This window comes from Solanum lycopersicum, chromosome 2 (assembly GCF_036512215.1).
Source record: "Solanum lycopersicum chromosome 2, SLM_r2.1".
NCBI lineage: Eukaryota > Viridiplantae > Streptophyta > Magnoliopsida > Solanales > Solanaceae > Solanum > Solanum lycopersicum.
The window spans coordinates 65912538-65931915 of NC_090801.1; the positions used below are offsets into that span (position 1 = coordinate 65912538).

Here is a 19378-nt window from a genome sequence, read left to right on the forward strand (position 1 = left end):
GTCATTTATTCATTGGGTAAAGGACATAAATCATTTGTCCCTTATAAGTTTATCATTACAGAAATTCCTCAAACTGATATAATAATATATGCATTTATACATTAATTTGATGGGCGAGATATATTAATCGTTAAGTAAGATACATTAAATTTTATACATGATACACTAATCTAATGTACGTTTTATATATGATACACTAATCTGATGCACGAGATACATAAATCTGATACGCGAGATACATTAATCTATGCGCGAGATACATTAAATTGATGTCGCTGATCCATTAATCTGATACATGAAAATGAAGGATTTTGGAGATTTGTAAAACTATTAGGGAATTATCCAATATGTTTGGAGATGGTTTCAATGGGGCATCAAGCATGTGGAGCTCTTGAGCTTTGGAATTATCCAATATGGATGAGGAATCTTGTTGCTCAAGATGTTGACCTTGCAGCTCTTGAAAGTAAGTTAACGTTATTGGAATTTATCTCTTCTTTCGAATTTTGTTTGGATGGCATGAAGTTTATAGGGACAGAGAAAGAAGCGTTGCTAGGTACAATGATTTTCCAAGGAGAATGTTGCAAATTCCTATTTCAAAATGGCAAGATTTGAGTGATAATGAGGAAACACTTGGTGAAGTTTATGGTGATGATGTACAACAATTGCATCTGTTAGTTGGACTAAAGATAAAGGAATTTGCCCATCTCTGAGACTGCATTTTTCATATTCCTTCTCATGGCATCAAAGTTGGTACTAAAAATAATAAAATCACACTTTGTTATGATAAAGTTGGATTTGAAAAGCGAAGAAAGGACTTAAATGGGTGGTGAATACAACAGAAAGCTTAAAAGATTCACTTGTTTAATTTCATCTGCTCTGCCAACTGTTCAGCTCGTAATAAGTATGACTTTTCAACGTTAGTATTAATCAACAAATTATTGGTATAGCTGATCAAATACATAATTTGCCTTGCAAATTTGATCACTTATTTAATTTGCGTGCTTGCAGCCGCCGGCTTGACTCGTTTGAAAATATTAAAGGTATAATCGTATTTCATATATTTAGCAGCAACCCCTCATTTCCCTTTGACCGTACTTTTTTTTTTTTAAAAAAAAATGATTTAATAAAGTAAAATGTATATTAATTCTTAAGTAAAATAAACTATAAATTAAAACACATATCATGTATCGATTGAATTGGTATAAACACCCAGATAAATTTTATCTAGATTTAAATCGTAGATAGAGCAAGAGAAAATGAATTTTGATTACACTACTACCTCTTACCTCATAAGTTTACAACAAAACTAATGTTTTTAATTTCTTTTAGTCGGATTTGATGTTGTCATTCATACTCGATGGTAAGCTTAACATATATCGTGGTTGCCAAATGAACCGTTTGCCCTAAAGTTGGGATCGGTTAAAATGGGCTGAATCAATAGATAGGTTAATGTACAGCTCCATTTAACACTTTTTAAGGCCGTGAGCAATAATTTAATCCGTCCAAAATTGATTCAAATCTGGCCCGCTAATATGTCAACAAAGCTAATATTATGATTTACATATAGAATTTACTAATAGATGGTGTATTAAAATCTCTTTTTCGCTAGTTTTTATTTTATTCGTAATATGACTTTTCTGATTTAATCATTTAAAGATGATGTTGCCTATCCTATCATTCATCCAAACCTTATTATTTTTTGTTTTATTTTTAAATACAATATAAAGATAAAAAAAACTTTTATTCTTCGCAAATTACTATCATTCAAACCTTAAATTGCAGACCTAGAACAAGGCAAAGTGAATTTCGATTACAGTATACATCATAGCATCACAATTCACAACACGTCAAATGTAATTAATTTTGTCTTGTCGCATTTGATGTTCTCGTTCACATATCTTACCATAATCTTTCCTTTTCATCCATCTGATATTTTTCTCATCGTGGTCCTATCCTCCAATGGCACGTATGGTATAATTTTCACATAGAAAATGTTAAAGAATGACAAAAGTCTCACATCGGTGGTTAATGAAATGGGTGAACTCATTATAATGTTTGGGCAATCCTCCTCCTTTTGAGCTAACTTTTGGGTTGTGAGTTAAGCCTAAGACCTAATTTCACAGAACACTCCTTTTTTTTCGTTTTATCTTTGACTAACTATATTAGAATTGTCAAAGCTATAAAACTTTCTATGATTTTTAAATTTTATAAAACGTGCTAATACATTATTTACGAGTATTATTTTTGTAGGATACTCGTGCCTCTCTACTCCATCTCTATATATAGAAGGATGTGTTCCTCCAAAATCAAGCATTTAGAACCAACCCCATATATATTTCTAGCTTGTAGAAAATTAAACTAACAACATGTCTTTTGTTAATCTTTTTCTATTTCCTCTTCGTTGTTTCATTCACAAAGATTTTCATGATGTTGTTGATAGAATGAGTCTTCTCAACAAACTTTTGTTTATGGTAATATATATATTCTTTACTAATCAAGTTAATTTTTTCTTTGTTTTCCACCCAAAATAAGTTTTTTAATGCTATTGAATTGAAGAATAATTTTTTAGATACCAAACATGAGCTAGTTGATTAAGAGGCCCATAGTTTTACAAAAATAATGACCTCTTTATCTGAATTTTTAACCAAATTAAGTCATTATATAAAACAATTTACCAAAGTAATACATTTTTCTAAATTTTTACAAAACTAGTATAAACGTATTTCATGGTAACGTTTTAGGGTATATTTTATTTTTTAAAAACTAACAACATTAGGTTGATACACGGTACTGTATAACGTTTTACTTTTAAAACGTTATTTTCAGTAACGTTTTACTCCTAAAACGTTACTGTGAGTAACGTATCAATCTGACGCCATCAACTTTTAAAAAATAAAATATATCCTAAAACGTTACTATGGAATACGTTTATACTAGTTTTGTAAAATTTTAGAAAAATATATTATTTTGGTGAATGACTTTATATAATGGCTTAATTTGATTAAAACCTCTCTTTATCTCCACTAGGTAGTGGAGATAAGATATCTACGTACTGATCATTCCTTGTCATACCTTAGTTATGAGATTACATTGGATTTGATGTTTCGTAATTGGTTGCGTTCCTCGATTGTTCTGTTAATAAATTTATTTAATTTGCTATAGAGTCAAGTTATCACAATTGTTTTTAATTAAACCTATGGTGTACGTACGTAAATTTTAATTTAAATTGTGACATGCATGTAGATGGTTCACTTGATTGATAAATTGAACCTGTGGCACCGGCTACCAGTGTTCTTGGGGCTACTTTATCTCGCAGCACGGCGACATCTTCATCAGCAATATAATTTGATCAACGTCGATAGAACATTTACTATCGATGTTACATCAAATCGGGTCGTCGAAAAATACAACGACCCCTTTAATGAAGGATGTGGCAGTGAATTACCTTTCTTTGGTAGGAATATGATGCCTGTTGTTCAACATGAAAAGGTATAAACATTTTCTAATTTATCTACTCATTTCATAAATACTTGTAAGCTAAATTTTAACCAAAAGTTATATATTAGTCATCCCCAATTTATAGGGGCCTGTTGATATAATTGTTTGTGTTTATTTAAATATATAAATAATGAGTGTCATATTTACAATCTAAAAAATTGAACTCATTAGATATAAAATTTGGAATCCACCTTGCTAGACTTGGTAACGATTTTGATTTGATCAAGGTTTTACTTATTTAAGCGTTAGAGTCTGTTTGACATACTTATTGGAAGGTCAAAAGTGATTCTTTTTTTTAAAAAAAAAACATAGTATTTGACAAATCTTTCGAAGTGCTTTTAAATGAAAGCAAAAATTATTTTTCTGTTGGTGTAAATTAATAAGCTAAAAATTTCGTCTTTTCAACAAAAATAGGTTAAAAGCAGAAGAAGAAACTATCTTTTCCATATATACATATTTATGAATATACCCTTATTGATTAATTGACATATCTCATAATTTAATTAAGTTTCAATCAAAAAAAAAATATTTTATTTTCATTACCAGGATACTATTAAATTTACAAGTTTTATAAAATTAATTAAGGGTACATACTTCAATCATTCTAAGAAAGACAACTTATGGCACTTTTCATTTTTCCAAACACGTCATTATTGTTATTGAAAGGTTTAACTCATTGGTGGCCTCTTAAATTTGAAGCAAACTTTCACTTAGACGTCTTAATTAGATTTTATTTATTTTAGACACCTATATCATATTCTATTGTGTCATTTTGACACTTTTTGCTAACATGATATGGTGAGTATAATAAAATTATAAAAAGCACATGAAAGACATTTTAAACATATTTTTATTTAATTTTTTCCTTATTCTTTCCTATTTTTGGGCCACCATTTTCTCTATCTTAAGGTCCTTCACTGGTTAAAAGAGTTGAGAGTGATTTTAGAGTTGAATAAACCTCTCTACGTAGATTAGGTTTGATGGTTAAATTGGTGAAGAATTTATTGTTAAATCATGTCAGTTTAGATTATTTTGTTGAAAGTCAATATTACGACTTCACTAACAAATTTTTTTCTAGATTAGACAATTCATTGTGTGATATTTAGCCTTAATTACTTTCTCAAATTCTTCATTAAAATAACAGTCCTTAGTTTAGAAGCTGAATAAATGACCACTTTGTTAGTGTATAATGGAATCCTCTGACTAATAAAGCTAAAAAGCATTGAGATATGACGATCAACGGAGAAGACGAAGGGGGTTGGGTTTAATTCGTTAGAGAAGACGACTAGGGTTGGGGGTGGGGGGGGGGGAGTTATGTAAAGTAATTTCTTTTTTGAAAAAATAATTTATTCAAAGTTCATAATTAAAGAATTGTTTTTGTGTTAAAGAACAAACGTTTTCGTTTAATTTGGTATTTTGACACATCATCAGCGAGTGAGTTATACTCACTTTAAATTTTTGTTGACTATGAAAAAAGTATCAAAATGACACAATACAACATGATATAAAGCGTCTAAAATAAACAAAATCTAGTTAAGATGTTAGTCTAAATTTAAGAAATCACTGATGAGGTAGGCCTTATTGAAAATTGACAATATATACCCTTGATTGCCCGGCAAAAGGAAAATGACTGTGAGTACGTCTTTTTAGTAGCATCGTTTTCCTTGCTATCGACCGTTTTATATATATATATATCCTTGCATTGCATGTATGGTCCCAATTCACAAAACTTCATTTATAAAAATTGCAAGAAATTAAATTATAAATATGAACTAATGATAACTTTAAAGATATCATATATACAATACAAAAAAAATTAAAATTTAAATCCATAATAATACTTAAATTTGCCTTTGGGTGAATGCCAGGCATGACTAAAACAGTACTTGCAATGCACCATCTCATGATCTTATAAATAATTTATGTTAGTATAAAACTTAAATCAATTAAGCTGATTTGAGTCCCTTTTTCTTTAAAAATAAATTAAGCTGAATTTTCAAATGCTGAAATCAAATCAAACTAATTACATTAATTTTTAATATTTTATTTTATTTTTGTTTGTATTTTTGGTTACTTAACTTTTATCAATTTTTTTTAAAATATAAAATCAATGACTTTTTTTTGTGTGTGTGCGTGTGTGAGCAAAATTTAAAGATCTACTTGTGAGTTGTGATAATTTGAATTAAGCATTAATGATGAATAGTTTATCAAAAGAGAAATATGTAATTTTCTTTCTTAAATTACAGTTAAAGAATCCAGATCCAATGGTAGTGGCAACAAAATTGCTAGCACGCAGAAAATTCATCGATACTGGAAAACAATTCAACATGATAGCTGCCTCTTGGATACAATTTATGATTCATGATTGGATCGATCATTTGGAAGATACTCAACAGGTGAGCAATGAGTTAATTAGCAATTTGGTAATCACAATTAATGATTCGTTACGTACTGTAATTTAATTAATTTGGTGCGCGCGTATATATATATATATAGATTGAGCTAAGGGCACCTGAAGAAGTTGCAAGTGAGTGTCCTCTCAAGTCCTTGAAGTTTTTCAAGACCAAGCAAACACCTACGGGTTTATGTGATATCAAGACGGGTCACTTGAACATACGTACTCCACAGTGGTAAGATTTCATTACTAAAATTTTAACGGTCGATTTGGAATTGAAATTTGTACTTGTAAATGAAGGGATGGAAGTGCTATTTATGGGAGCAGATCTGAAGTTTCAAAGAAAGTGAGGACATTTAAAGACGGAAAATTGAAACTATCAGAAAATGGGCTCCTTGAACAAGATGAAAATGGAAAAATTATATCTGGTGATGTTCGCAATGCTTGGGCTGGACTTGTAACTCTGCAAGCGCTCTTTGTACAAGAGCATAATCTTGTTTGTGACACCTTGAAGGTACTAATCTTAGTGATCTTGGATTATTTTATTTTTTTCGAGTATTTTTACAACCTGAATTGATTTTCAAATTTTTCCAGAAAGAATATCCAGAATTGAAAGATGAGGAGTTGTATCGTCATGCAAAACGTGTCACTGCTGCTGTAATTGCTAAAATTCACACCATAGATTGGACAGTTGAACTTCTCAATACAGACACCCTTCTAGCAGGAATGCGCGCCAATTGGTCAATAATCTCAAATTAACACAAGTTATTTTCATTTTGTCAACTACGTAGTACTGAGCATGACTCAAATGAATTAATTTTATGTTCGCAGGTATGGATTGTTAGGAAAGAAATTCAAGGATACATTTGGTCATGTTGGAGGTTCCATTTTAAGTGGTTTTGTGGGAATGAAGAAACCTGAGGATCATGGAGTGCCTTATTCCTTAACTGAGGAATTTACGAGTGTCTATCGAATGCATCAACTCCTGCCTGATACACTTGAGCTAAGAAATATCGATGCCACGCCTGGACTAAACAAATCTCTTCCTTTGACTAATGAGTAAGGCATCGCCCCTTTCAAATTATTGTAAGTAGCTCATTTATTCCTAATCTATTTAATTGCTTATTGAAACTATAGGATCCTGATGGAAGATCTAATTGGGGGTAAAGGAAATGAGAATCTATCAAGAATTGGGTTTACTAAGCAAATGGTTTCAATGGGACATCAAGCTAGTGGAGCTCTTGAACTTTGGAATTATCCGATATGGATGAGGGATCTTATTGCCCAAGACGTCGATGGAACAGACAGGCCAGATCCTATTGACCTTGCAGCTCTTGAAAGTACAGTTTATTTCTCAGGACTAAAACTACTTCAAAATAAATAAATAAAACAGAGTATATATAATTGATATTGTTGTTTGGATGGCAGTTTATAGAGACAGAGAAAGGAGTGTTGCTAGGTACAATGAATTTCGAAGGAGAATGTTGCAAATTCCCATCACTAAATGGGAAGATTTGAGTGATGATATGGAAGTTATTAAAACACTTAATGAAGTATATGGTGATGATGTAGAACAATTGGATCTGTTAGTTGGAATGTCCGCGGAGAAAAAAATTAAGGGGTTTGCTATCTCTGAGACTGCTTTTTTCATATTTCTAATCATGGCATCAAGGTTCGTACTAGAACTGAAAAAAAGAAGCAATTATCATTTATGCATAACAATATTATGCCTTTGTAGATTGACTAATATTGAAAGTTGATTTATAAATTTACAGAAGGTTAGAGGCAGATAAATTTTTCACGAGCTATTACAATGAGGAGACATATACGAAAAAAGGACTTGAATGGGTGAATACAACTGAAAGCTTAAAAGATGTACTAGATCGACATTATCCAGAGATGACTGAGAAATGGATGAACTCCAACAGCGCCTTTTCTGTTTGGAACTCGCCTCCAGAACCACACAATCCAATTCCAGTCTACTTTCGCGTTCCTCGGACATAGGCTCAAAATCAAAATAAAAAGAAGTAATACGTGTGTTGATTAGTTTTTACCTGCAAATGTGTAATAAGATTCCATGTACTATCCTCACTACCTGTTTCATTCAGTGAGCCGTTTTATGAAACTATTTCAGAGTGTATTATATGATATTTTTGTCCAATAAAAGAAGAGAAACATGTGGTTTTGTTGCATATTTTTCTACATTTTTATTGTTTCAAACACATACTTTTTAACCTACAAACTTGTATAATTGGCTTAATTGAACAATTCGCATTATTCTTGTATTATACAACATTAATTTAACATCATTTACAATTATTAATCCATTTAGGCCGAAGGCCACTTCCCCATAACTCAGAAGAAAATTTTGAATTGAATAAAATGAGGATGTTATTCTTTCACTAAAATCAATGAAAATTGGGGAATTTTCTTCTAAGAATTTCCTGTAAAAATTCATTCCATGTATCAATCGGCCCTGGCAAACACCAATGTATACAATCACTGTAGCCCTTCATCCATTTATTGCCCCAATAGGCTCCTGGATGTCCATCTGGTCTCATTAACATGGCTCTTGTCACGTCCATAAGTTCAAACATGTTACCAAATTTTTCTCCATCTTTTCTTGCTCTTTCAATTTCTTCTATTTGAATGTTCCGAAATTCCCAATCTTGATCACCAATTTTAACTTCATCTCTAGTAAACGGTCTTGTTCTGTTGCAAAATCCTCCTTCATTCCATGCTCCTTGCTCGAATTGACCGGCGGAGAATGTCCTCAAAAGCACAACAATACCTGAGCATTCCACGCATTGGTTTATGTAGTTGAAAGCAGCTTCAAATGCTCTTCGAATGGCATAACCAGGGCCAAGATCTTGAACCCCTGCTTCCCCACAATAAACACATCCAATAAGGTTGCCATTTTCGTAAAGGTAATTAGGCCGAAGAAACCAATGTCCATCTGAGAAAATAGCATAATCTATGTTGGGTAAATGTTGAGTCCAATTCCCATTTAATTTGTCTAAATGCAAGTCAAATCCGCCTGTGAACGAACCATTGATACTTCTCTCAGTAGCAAAGACAAGAAACTCTGTGCGGAGGACCATGAGAGTGAAGTTATGACGAGGAAATAACCATGTTCTGAATTTGTCTTCAACATCCTTGTACATGTCTCTTGGACTTTCTTCCTGCAAGTCTTTGTACCAAATTAAATCTTACTATTATTGCTGCATAATTCTCTTTTGTACCAAATAAAAAGATGATGATAGCTTAGTGCTTCTTTGCGGCAATTTGTGTAATAATTACTAATGTGAAGATAAATCTGAATATAAAATCTTTGTTGCATGTGAAGGGAGCAGTTGGAGAACATAAATTTGACATATTGCTCAAAGTCAATTTTTTTTAACACTTCTACCATTTTAGATAAAATAAAAATGTAAAGATGTTACGCCTAGCCTAAGCCCTGCTAAATCTCAAGAATTAGCTTCGCAAGGATTGTTTAAGTACATATAAATAAATTAGTAAGTGCAAAAAAAAATTTTAAAATTGATAAAAATAATTAAAAGTGTTTTCTATATTTCGATCCATGTGACACTTTTTATTTTTTAAATAAAAAATTAAATTTAATAAAAGAAATTATAAAATAAAATCTGTAATTTTTTTTAATAAAATTAATATATTTATAAATTACATTAAAAAAAAATATTATAAATCAAAAATAACATTAAGGTAAAGACGGGAGCGTACCATAATAATGTGTTAATTGCTAAATTAGCGTTCGAAATAAACGGAACATGGGGAAACGATTGTCCTCCAAGTTTCAAAGTCAAACTGACAACAGAAACCTACTCAGTCACGTCTTTTCATAATTTACCTCATTTTAAGACCTTTGGAAAAAGAGCAAAGATCACGCATCTCTATGCAATTTTAATCGTTTCAATAATTATTGGTGCACCAAATTACGCAGTCCCTAGAGAGATAACACCAATAACTATGTTCATTCTTTGTATTCTATTTTTATAAAATAAAAAAATTAGCCTGAATTTTGACATGTAACTAGTTAATCTTTATAAATTATGCGTGTATCGAATAATTATAAATTTAGTTACGAATAGCTAAGAAGAAAAGTAGAATAACTAACCGAAGATAATATACAGAGTAGGGACTCCATATGATTCCTTGCGAGGGAATCGCCTATAAACGCCATCGTCTTCCCTTTAACAAATGTTAAAAACGTTTTAGCATTGAATCGCGGAAGCGTACATTCTTCTGGTTTCCATCTCCACTGCATAAATCCTTCATCTGCCCTTCCGTTCAACAAACAGTTTTTTGAATGCGGAATTGTTGGACAGCTAAAGTTTGTATAATACAGAGAATAATTACCCTTCTCCTCTAAAACCCAATTACCATTCAACAAGTCACAATCGGATGTAATGTTGTTGTGAACTGCCAAAAATATGAGCAAAGACGAGGTTGACATCCAATGTAAAACTAGTGAGAAATACGTACAATAAGTGATTAAAAAACTTACTTACCTGCAGGTTGAGAGTGATTTGTAACGTGTGAGGATTTAGTAGGAGGAGCTGAATCTTGTTTGGTTATGAAGTTAACGTTTGGGCTGAAGGAAAAATGAAGCATGTAGCAGCTGAAAATCACGGTTAGAAAGAGTGAATAGATCAATAAGAAACCTGGGCTACGAAACTTATCCTCTTTAAATAGATTATAATTGTGAAAATTCATCTTCATTTGATATACATTAACAACAAGGAGAAGAGAGAAACAGAGAGAAATGTGGTGCTTGTTCTACTTTAAGTGAAGAATGGGTTAATTTTTCTAGAGTAGGTGATGGTTAGGTACACTCCTCACTGAACCCATCTGCACGACAGGTCATAATCCATCTTATACACACATGACCACTTCAGACCAAACATATATATAGCTGCATAATCCTAGCTGATACACATATTTAGCAATTTATCATTAATCTTCGCCACGTGAATTTAATTTTATATATTATTAATGTTATAGTGGAGTGGCAAATACTTATTCATTTTTAATTAAGAGATCTCGTCGAGTCTCCTTAAATATGAAATCACCTTTCAAGTGCGAATCTAAATTTAATTAAGCTTCATATATTTATAATATTGAACACTAAAATCTAAATGAGAAAAAAAAAAGAATTTTAACATATAAACTACTCTATGTTCATCTTTATTTTGACTACTATAGCTCTTAACTATTTGAAAATATATATTTTTATAATTTATAAGAAATTATTTTTTCACCATGAGAATTTTATCTATTCAATTAATATGATTTGGGAACCCTTTATGAAATTTACAGCTTGAGTATAGCGAGGACCTTTTTTTATTATTTGACTTAACTTTTATATATGTACATTGTTCAATAATTAAGGAATTTGTGCCAAATACGATTTGATTTATGATCTGATAAATTTCATTTTATTTTTATGAAAAAGTAATTTTAATTAAACACTAGTAGAATGTGTTGATTGATTATCTAAAATTTTATCATAATAACGAACATTCGATTCTCTATCTTTGTAATTCCCTTTTCCACACCCACAATTTGAAGAAATTGAAGAAAAATCACCAAGAACTTCACATTAGTCAACTTTATTTTATGTTTTGGTTTGGTATGTAATATGTAACAATAAGAAGAACTACTAAATGATTTTAAATATAATAAACAAAATAAAACAATAGATAGGGACTTGATATAGCCCTTAATTTTGTCATTTAGAGGTAAGCTATTTCTCTTAATAAAAATCATTTATAGTTACTCTTTTAATTATAAAGATGACTCACATATACCCTTCATAAGAAAAGTGAAAATAATAATTTTAAATTGTTTTTTTCCATAAAAATTAAAAGTTCAAAATGATTGTGTTATTTGGGCTCATTATAAGTAGGAAAAATTGTGTTTTATAGCAAATTATTATTTTAAATAGATGTTATAGGTACAGTTTCATTTAGTTTTAATTCGTAATAAACACTTTGATATTCTCGAATCTCACCCCGGAATCTCGCTCGCCACTCTCGATTTTCTTTTCGGCTCTCTCACTTTTATACAAACACAAACGTATAAATTGTGCTTGTATAAAGCGAGATAGAGTACTGATATACAAATATACATACATATCACTCTGTCGTATACACTTATAATTATATAAATATAAATCTTCCCCAGTTCAATTTTCTTTTCCCTTTCTTTCTTGCTTTATACAACACAAATTATACAAATATAATATACAATTGTGTTTGTATTAAGCGAGAAAAAATTGATATATAAATACAAATGTTTTAGCTCGATTCAATTGTAAACAAATCTAAATTTTATGTGGATATACAAACACAATCATTATACATAGTAGTCACATATATACAATTATCTAACCGATATACATATACAATTTACCTCTCTACACTCTCCACCCTCTGTCCTCTCTCTTCTAATCTCGCTCACCAACCTAGTCTAATTATACTATTTGTTAATTTCTAAAATTTACTCTTATAAATACTAGGATAGTTGAGGAATATTTTTGCTTGTGGAGTAGCCTATGGGCCGGGCCGGTTGAAAATAATCAGCCCAATTGATGTTTCCGGCAAAACAGCCCAAATATGCAGTTTCGGATCAAAATTAGCTGAAATATTACACGACTTCCCAAAATGAAACTTGAGAGATCAGCTACTGACAAAGACAAAACTCCATTAAAACTCCCTTTCTTCACCTTCCAACCAACTACACCCTTCACTCTCCTCTTCCGCTCGGTAAGAAGTTTCCTTCTTTTCACTTTTCTCTGTTTTCGAATAAATCCTAATTCCATATATCTGTCGGAATTCGGGTCTATTTGAAAAAAAGTGTGAAGAAAATGCCCTAAATCATATAGTAATAATACGTAGACCGTACATTGTTCTCTGAGTCTTCAAATCGTTGAGGAAATTGGGCACTTGTAGTTGTTGTTTCGTTTCGTCTTTTGCTAAAACTTATGATTGTGTTGATACAGTGCTGGAGTTACTTGCAAAGTCAAGTCGAAACGTTGGAGTTGGAAACATAAAATGGGGGACGAGAAGGATGCGTTCTATGTCGTGCGCAAAGGGGATGTGATCGGGGTTTATAAGAACTTGAGCGATTTGCAAGCTTTGCTACGAACATCTGTATGTTTCTTTTACCTTTTAAGGTTTAAATACTTTTCTGCTTTTGGGCCAAAGACAGTTTCCTTTATAGTCATTGTATCTATTGTACTGCTACTTTTTTTTTTTTTGGTCTTTTATAGCTCTAGTATAGGAAGAGTTCAATTATTCCAGCTTTTGAACAATGATGAAGAAATAGTTGGATACATTATAGCCAATCCCATTAGTGTAGTGTTGATTGATTAATTAGACCAAAAGTAATAATACTATCAGATGTTTCTTTTTTTAAATGTATTATTTTAATTCTAATCTTTCAGATTGGTGAACCAGCCATAAGCGTTTTTAAAGGGTATCGCTTGACTAAGGAATCTGAAGAGTATCTGGCCTCTCATGGACTCAAGAATGCAATGTATTCTATGGATTTCAGTGATGTTCGAGACGATCTCTTTGGGACTCTCATCCCATGCCCATTTCGGGTTAGAAAGTTAATCATTCTGCTGTTTTTGAATTGGCATTAGATGCAGTTGTCTTATCTATTTGGTAGTAATGTCAATTTGATGATAGTTGGGTCAAATTTTGGCTATTTTCCGGCTTTGAAAGATATATATAAATCCTTCATGATTTGGACTATAGTACTGCGCCACTAGCTTGACTGACTGCGTGAATTTCTCGGTCAGGCTGATCTCCCCCCCTCCCCTCCCTTTTTTTTTTAGAATGTTAGGCCAGTGTTTTAGACGGCGATAGGCGATAAAAGGCGACAAGGGTCTGCCTCGCCACAAGGCGAGGCGAACGGCGAGGCGCTCGCCTTTTTGAAGTGCGGCACCTTTTAATACCAAAATATTTAAAATTTTAATTGCATATGTAAATAATCAAACAATAACATATTAGCAATTTTTTCAAATTAAAAACTAAAAATAGATAGTACGTACTAAAAGCCTAGAACATGAAAGAGAAAAAAAAGAACAAAAGTCAAAACAAAGGTAAAAGTGACCAACTCTGAAGAAGAAAACAAGAAATATGTATTGGTTAGACTTTGGAGTCGCCGGAAAAGCCTGGCAAGTTACCGGAGGAGTCTAGTCGAAAATCCTAAAATTACCTTTTAATTTTTAAAAAATCCTAAATTTGTCGCCTTTTTTTTTAAAAAAAAACACAAAAGGCGACACCTTCCTAGCCTTTCTCGCCTCTAGCCTTTTGTCGACATGACGTCGCCTTTTGAAGATTGCCTCGCCACAAAGCTAAAAGGCAATGAAGGGTCGCCTCGCCTCGCCTCGCCTCTTGCCATTGGCGACGAGGCAATCGCCTTTCACAATACTAATGTTAGCTTTTCTACTATATATCCACAGGTACTAGAAAATTGAAATAATAATAATATTTACTGGCGACGATTTTTTTCGGTGATTTTTGAACGGATGACACATTAAATAGATGTGATTGGATAAACTTTTACCAAAAGAGAACTTTGAGTTAAGATGCATGAGAGGGGAAGTGAAAGTTGAGCTAGATTTATATGTATATATGTACATGAAAAGTAAAATTGACTGGTGGAGAACTGGGAGGAAATCGTTTCTTTGCTGCACTGGATAAGAGAGCAAAGCGATTGAATACTGTTGAAAAGCTAGCAATTAAAAACAACTAAATACTATTGAAAAGCTTAATGTGAATAAGCTGAAGAATAATTTTTTGAAGTATTATCTGGTTATGTGATACGTAGTAGCATTTCAAAGAGAAAATGTGATACTTGCCTATTCTCGTGGCACACACCTTCCTGGTGATAATGCTACTGCCATAAGTTATACTGCTTCAAGACTAATTTTCATATTTGGGGGAGGGGGTCTGGATCTGTCTCAAATGCAGAACTGTACTACTATTTCCTCATGGTCACGAAAGCTTGCTAATAGCTGTTCAAATGTGATTATTGGGATCCAAATTTGATATTGATGATAGGTTTTGTCTCTTTGGATTTGTTAGCTTTTTCTTGCTTTGTCATTGCCATCATGTCGAACTACTTCCTCCAGTGTGTCTTGCAACCACTAACTGGTAACTAGAAAGTGAGCATAATACTGCTTTTACAATTTTCAGCTAGACCCAACTTGAAATGCTAAGATTTTTTTGGTATCCATTATTGAAATGTCTGTCTCCTGTTGCTCTATTGAATACATTTTGTTCCATGAAAAGAAACAACAGTAGCATGTTTATTTAGTTATAATTTACATCAAACACCATTCCATGCTGATGGATTTTAATGTTTCATGTTTTTGCAGCAACCCGGCTCTTCAAAAGATAAAATTGTGGGGAAGAATGTTCAGGAAAAGAGGATGCAGGTTATCTCTTAATGGCCAATCCATATATTCTTGCATTTATTAGACGGGGCATGTCTTTCTTGAAAATCATAACTGATATACTTCATTTAGGCCCCAGCTTAAGCCATCAAACTATATCATCAATTATTGCGAAGCATTAATATATTCTGAAGTAGGATAGGATGGAAATTTTGTACACGTTGTCAATTATTAGGCTTTTGCTTTTCCTGGAATAGGAAACTAATTGTCTGGCCTAGTGATGGTGGTTTCCTTAATAACTCTTTTAGTGTAATGAGAACTAACATCTAGTAGTAGAATAAATGTCGTGGATAAGTCTTTGATATTCACTTTGTTTTATTCCTTCGTTCAGATGGAGTTGGTGGCATCTCCTTCATTTGCAGCTGCTGGTCAGCAAAAACTTGCTAAATTGGACAATTTCCTAGAAGCTCCCCCAATTTCGTCATATCCTGTAAGTTAAATTTTTGTTGTATCAAGATATGCAATTTTTTTCATTGTCTGCTTTACCTATATGTTGATATTCTGAGGGATAGGATCGTGTTAGCCTGTCACAACAGAAACCACTCAGTGTCCTTCATCGGGCAAACAAACAAAAAATAATTCTTCAATCACTTTGGCAATAAGAGGTAATAAGAATGTAGAACAGTGAATATAGCATAAATATAACAATATCTGATCAGCCTCAGGAACTCATGTCACAACTCACAAGTCATGATCACTAAGAATATGAGATACAATTCTGTATGAGACTAATGCATAATCAATCTGAAGTACAAATCAGAACAAAAAGACCCTAAGTTACCATGAACAAGCTGATAGCTCAACAGCTCACACTGGGATGTTGATAGATCTTGAGTGCTCACTCACGTACTCTGCTGAAGCTTGAATCTATATCTGCACACTCGGTGCAGAAGTGTAGGGGAGTAAGAGTACTCAGTAAGTATCTTTGACCTCTCCAAATAAGATAGTGGCAAGAGACAATATAGAAGGTTCTCACTTTTAAACCTGTGCAATTACTATCTACAATAATTACAGAAATAGTAATGTGCTTTGAACTTATATTTTGAGCCACTGTATTTATTTTGTGGTACTTCAGTTCCAAGTCAAAATATCATGTCTCTGCGACATATGTAAGATATTGTAGCTGAGTTGGTCTTATTTCGCCAAATAGGGTGGTGTGACTCGCTTGTAATATGATGAACACACTGTTTTCTTTAAGTACTAGTATCTTTATGTGATCTTTGCTTGAAGCTTGGAAGAACAATTTTGTAAATAGATGCCTTCAGTCTCCCTACATGCAGTGTTCATGCATCCTTGAGTTTGATGGGGCTTCAAAGGGGAATCCTGGTCTAGCTGGTGCTGGGGCTGTGCTGCGTGCTGCAGATGGAAGTATGGTATGCTCCCTATCCTTTTAGAAGATGTGGTTTGTCACCACAAATTTACAGGTTTTCGACTTTGTGATTCTTTTCTGTAGGTTTTCCGGCTGCGTGAAGGTGTAGGTGTGGCAACTAACAATGTTGCTGAATACAGAGGCGTAATCTTAGGACTAAGATATGCTCTTGAGAAAGGTTTCAAACACATTAAAGTCAAGGGCGATTCGAAACTTGTCTGCATGCAGGTCTTCTTTCTCTACTTCTTACAGCTGTTTTTTTTAGTTTTATTCATTTTTAATTTGCTTTTAGTAAATTAGTCAATTTTTCTGCTTTCTCACTTTAAATATCCTGTCAAATTTGTATATCTTCAGTAATTTATTGAAATCACTGATTTCTAAAACAATTGCTGAAGAGTCTTTTCAATTGAGTGTCAGAGACATATTCATTGAACTGGGCTACACCAACAGAAAGTGGACCGTTCAATATAAGGAGACACATGGTTTTTAACCAACTAGTTTTTGGACATGTACATCCCAAATTAACTAGAATATGATTTTGCATAATCACATAAAATTATTGAAAAATATTTTTGAGTAACAAAACACACATTAATTAAGATTCATGAATGTGATTCTTCATTTGGGACTTCATGGTTGAGCCCCCCTCCCCCCCCCCCCCCCCCAAAAAAAAAAAAAAAAACCACCATACACACACAAAGATAAATGAATGTGTGTGTATAATTCATTTAATCATAATTCATAGTCATAGCAAAATCAACCGAATGTAACATCAACAATACTTTCAGTTCTATAAAGGTCTCTCCGGCTGCTTTTTAATGCACAATGTTATCATTTTTTTTCTTGTTTTTTCAAGCACTAACCATGTCTTCACCTCAACTTTTTCCTCACGAATTGTAATTCTGCATATCATCTTTTTCCTTTTGATGAGTCAGTTGATTAGGCCAGCTACATAAAAACATGAAATACTATGATAAAAAAGAGAGAGAGATGATCAAAGAAGGCTTTTAAACAGAAATGACAAAACCTAAGCAATATCCACCAAGTTTTGAATTGTGCATCACTGGCCCTCGAGGATTTCTCGGTTATAATTAGAAAATGGCAAAGCTAAGAGCTGTTGTGGCATAAAAGAATGCAGCAGCTGGCTAGCAGTTTGGCAACCCGCATTGTGTTGTGAAAACTTGCTTCTCAATATCCCAATTTGAATCCCGGAGAACATATGGTGTAGGTTAATGATTAATTCAAGAAACTTATTTTACTTGGCTTTTATTTTGGCTTTATTACCAAATGCCTAAGATTTTACAGTGACAGGTTTAGGAGCGACTATAAAGACCCTATAGGATTTGAGACATATTCAGCCTATATGTAATTTGATAGGAATTATGGGATGGCATAGCTTGCCTTCTTGATGGTACCTCATCCTATCCATCCCAAGAGACACCTAAACCAGTTTAAAAGTGAAGCTATTCTTCCCTTGCAACCTATGTGATCTTACGCTGAGATCATATGTGCTTTTGCCGTGCTATTTATATTTTTTTCAGTTTTATGTTTTAGCTGGAACTGCTTCTGGGCCGGTCTCTTGTTTTTACAAATTTCTTCATGGAACAGACTCAAGGAATCTGGAAATGCAAGAATCAGAACATGGCTGAGCTATCCAAGATTGTTAAAGAGCTTAAAGATCAGTTTATGTCTTTCCAGATCAACCACATGGACAGAGTATGGCCAATTTTTCCTCTTTTGCTAATTTGAAGCTCACTGAGCTGGTCTATCAGAATTTTGATTTTCGAAGTCCTTATTATATCTTGCAACTGCATGTTGTTTTTGTGATAAATATGGAGTAGTGTGGTCTCCTGTGACCAAAAGAGGTGCAAGCGGTGGTACCTGGACGTCATGTTTAATTTATGCAATATATATAGTTTCTCTTTTCTTGCTAAGCTGTTCTTCGAAATTGATTTTATCACCTTGTTGCTAGAAGTGAATAATCATGCTTCCCTAGTCAATCAATTCACTCTGTTCTGGTTGCTCTGCATGAACAGTTCAGAATTTTTCTGCACATAATTGTTCCGTTCTTTTTAATCATTTAAAGCCTTTTTTCATCCAATTCCAAGGGTTTTTACTTGTTTAACATATCAGGAATCCAACACTGAAGCCGATGCCCAGGCAAATTTAGCCGTGTATCTCAAGAGTAAGGGTCTTTTGTCTTGTGAGTTTCTCTTTTTCCGTGAGAAATCTAATAAGAAATATTTTGTTGCAGATGGCGAAATTCAAGTGGAATGTGACATGATAACTTAATTAAGTCACCAACTACTACCTCAACTTGTTGGGATTTAGGAAATGATGAATGACCGCCAAGACAGACCAATTTGGATATTCAGTTGTCTGAAACTACACTTGTAACATGTAGATATATGATCTGAATTATGTGCATGTAACCTAATTATGTATCTGGATTGAAAGTAGCTTCTGCTGTAACCTAATTTGCAATGAAAATTGGTTGGGACAAGTACACCAGGCTTCTTCTTTATAGTACGTTGAAACCTCTCTTACTGTTGCTCTAATTAGTATCACTGACATTCATTCACACACACAGTTGTGTTTTAACATTGAATTATTATGCGAAGAAAATTCA

At 32.9% G+C, this 19378-nt stretch overlaps 3 protein-coding genes across 5 annotated transcripts; 2 read left to right on the forward strand and 1 right to left on the reverse strand.

Moving 5' to 3' along the window:
• The first annotated feature begins 2308 nt into the window (after window positions 1–2308).
• On the forward strand, window positions 2309–8085 carry LOC101246396 (alpha-dioxygenase 1-like). The gene is made up of 10 exons (NM_001346573.1): window positions 2309–2471; window positions 3244–3489; window positions 5745–5894; window positions 5995–6128; window positions 6194–6407; window positions 6488–6633; window positions 6725–6952; window positions 7031–7233; window positions 7322–7565; window positions 7669–8085. Exons 1-10 carry the CDS (start codon window positions 2367–2369, stop codon window positions 7895–7897), a joined length of 1899 nt encoding a protein of 632 aa, NP_001333502.1. The 5' UTR covers window positions 2309–2366; the 3' UTR covers window positions 7898–8085.
• Window positions 8086–8144: 59 nt separating this feature from the next.
• On the reverse strand, window positions 8145–10794 carry LOC101250187 (xyloglucan O-acetyltransferase 3). Its single transcript, XM_004233650.4, has 3 exons — window positions 10423–10794; window positions 10029–10333; window positions 8145–9075 (listed from the first exon to the last, which is right to left on the reverse strand). Exons 1-3 carry the CDS (start codon window positions 10631–10633, stop codon window positions 8302–8304), a joined length of 1290 nt encoding a protein of 429 aa, XP_004233698.1. The 5' UTR covers window positions 10634–10794; the 3' UTR covers window positions 8145–8301.
• Window positions 10795–12451: 1657 nt separating this feature from the next.
• On the forward strand, window positions 12452–19255 carry LOC101055521 (Hop-interacting protein THI034). 3 transcript variants are annotated; one of them, XM_010317557.3, is made up of 10 exons: window positions 12452–12678; window positions 12915–13065; window positions 13359–13517; window positions 15303–15362; window positions 15712–15810; window positions 16646–16753; window positions 16834–16977; window positions 18358–18465; window positions 18883–18934; window positions 19004–19255. In XM_010317557.3, the coding sequence occupies exons 2-10, from the start codon at window positions 12967–12969 to the stop codon at window positions 19039–19041; spliced, it is 867 nt and encodes a 288-aa protein (XP_010315859.1). In that variant the 5' UTR covers window positions 12452–12678; window positions 12915–12966; the 3' UTR covers window positions 19042–19255. The 3 variants fall into 3 exon arrangements, with proteins under 3 accessions (XP_010315859.1, XP_010315860.1, NP_001265956.1); XM_010317558.3 differs by having other exon boundaries at window positions 16661–16753; NM_001279027.1 differs by lacking the exon at window positions 12452–12678 and having other exon boundaries at window positions 12967–13065; window positions 19004–19041.
• Window positions 19256–19378: the final 123 nt, after the last annotated feature.

Bases quoted from the DNA above. Each gene is read 5' to 3' on its own strand.
- LOC101246396 (NM_001346573.1), top strand. From the start codon at position 2,367: ATGTCTTTTGTTAATCTTTTTCTATTTCCTCTTCGTTGTTTCATTCAC. The intron at 6,129-6,193 runs GTAAGATTTCAT...TTGTAAATGAAG, and splicing joins AACATACGTACTCCACAGTG to GGATGGAAGTGCTATTTATG. The intron at 7,234-7,321 runs GTACAGTTTATT...TTTGGATGGCAG, and splicing joins TGACCTTGCAGCTCTTGAAA to TTTATAGAGACAGAGAAAGG.
- LOC101055521 (XM_010317557.3), top strand. From the start codon at position 12,967: ATGGGGGACGAGAAGGATGCGTTCTATGTCGTGCGCAAAGGGGATGTG. The intron at 13,518-15,302 runs GTTAGAAAGTTA...ATGTTTTTGCAG, and splicing joins TCATCCCATGCCCATTTCGG to CAACCCGGCTCTTCAAAAGA. The intron at 16,978-18,357 runs GTCTTCTTTCTC...TTCATGGAACAG, and splicing joins CGAAACTTGTCTGCATGCAG to ACTCAAGGAATCTGGAAATG.
- LOC101250187 (XM_004233650.4), bottom strand. From the start codon at position 10,633: ATGAAGATGAATTTTCACAATTATAATCTATTTAAAGAGGATAAGTTT. The intron at 10,334-10,422 runs GTAAGTAAGTTT...TATTTTTGGCAG, and splicing joins AAATCACTCTCAACCTGCAG to TTCACAACAACATTACATCC. The intron at 9,076-10,028 runs GTTAGTTATTCT...AAAGACTTGCAG, and splicing joins TACTCTGTATATTATCTTCG to GAAGAAAGTCCAAGAGACAT.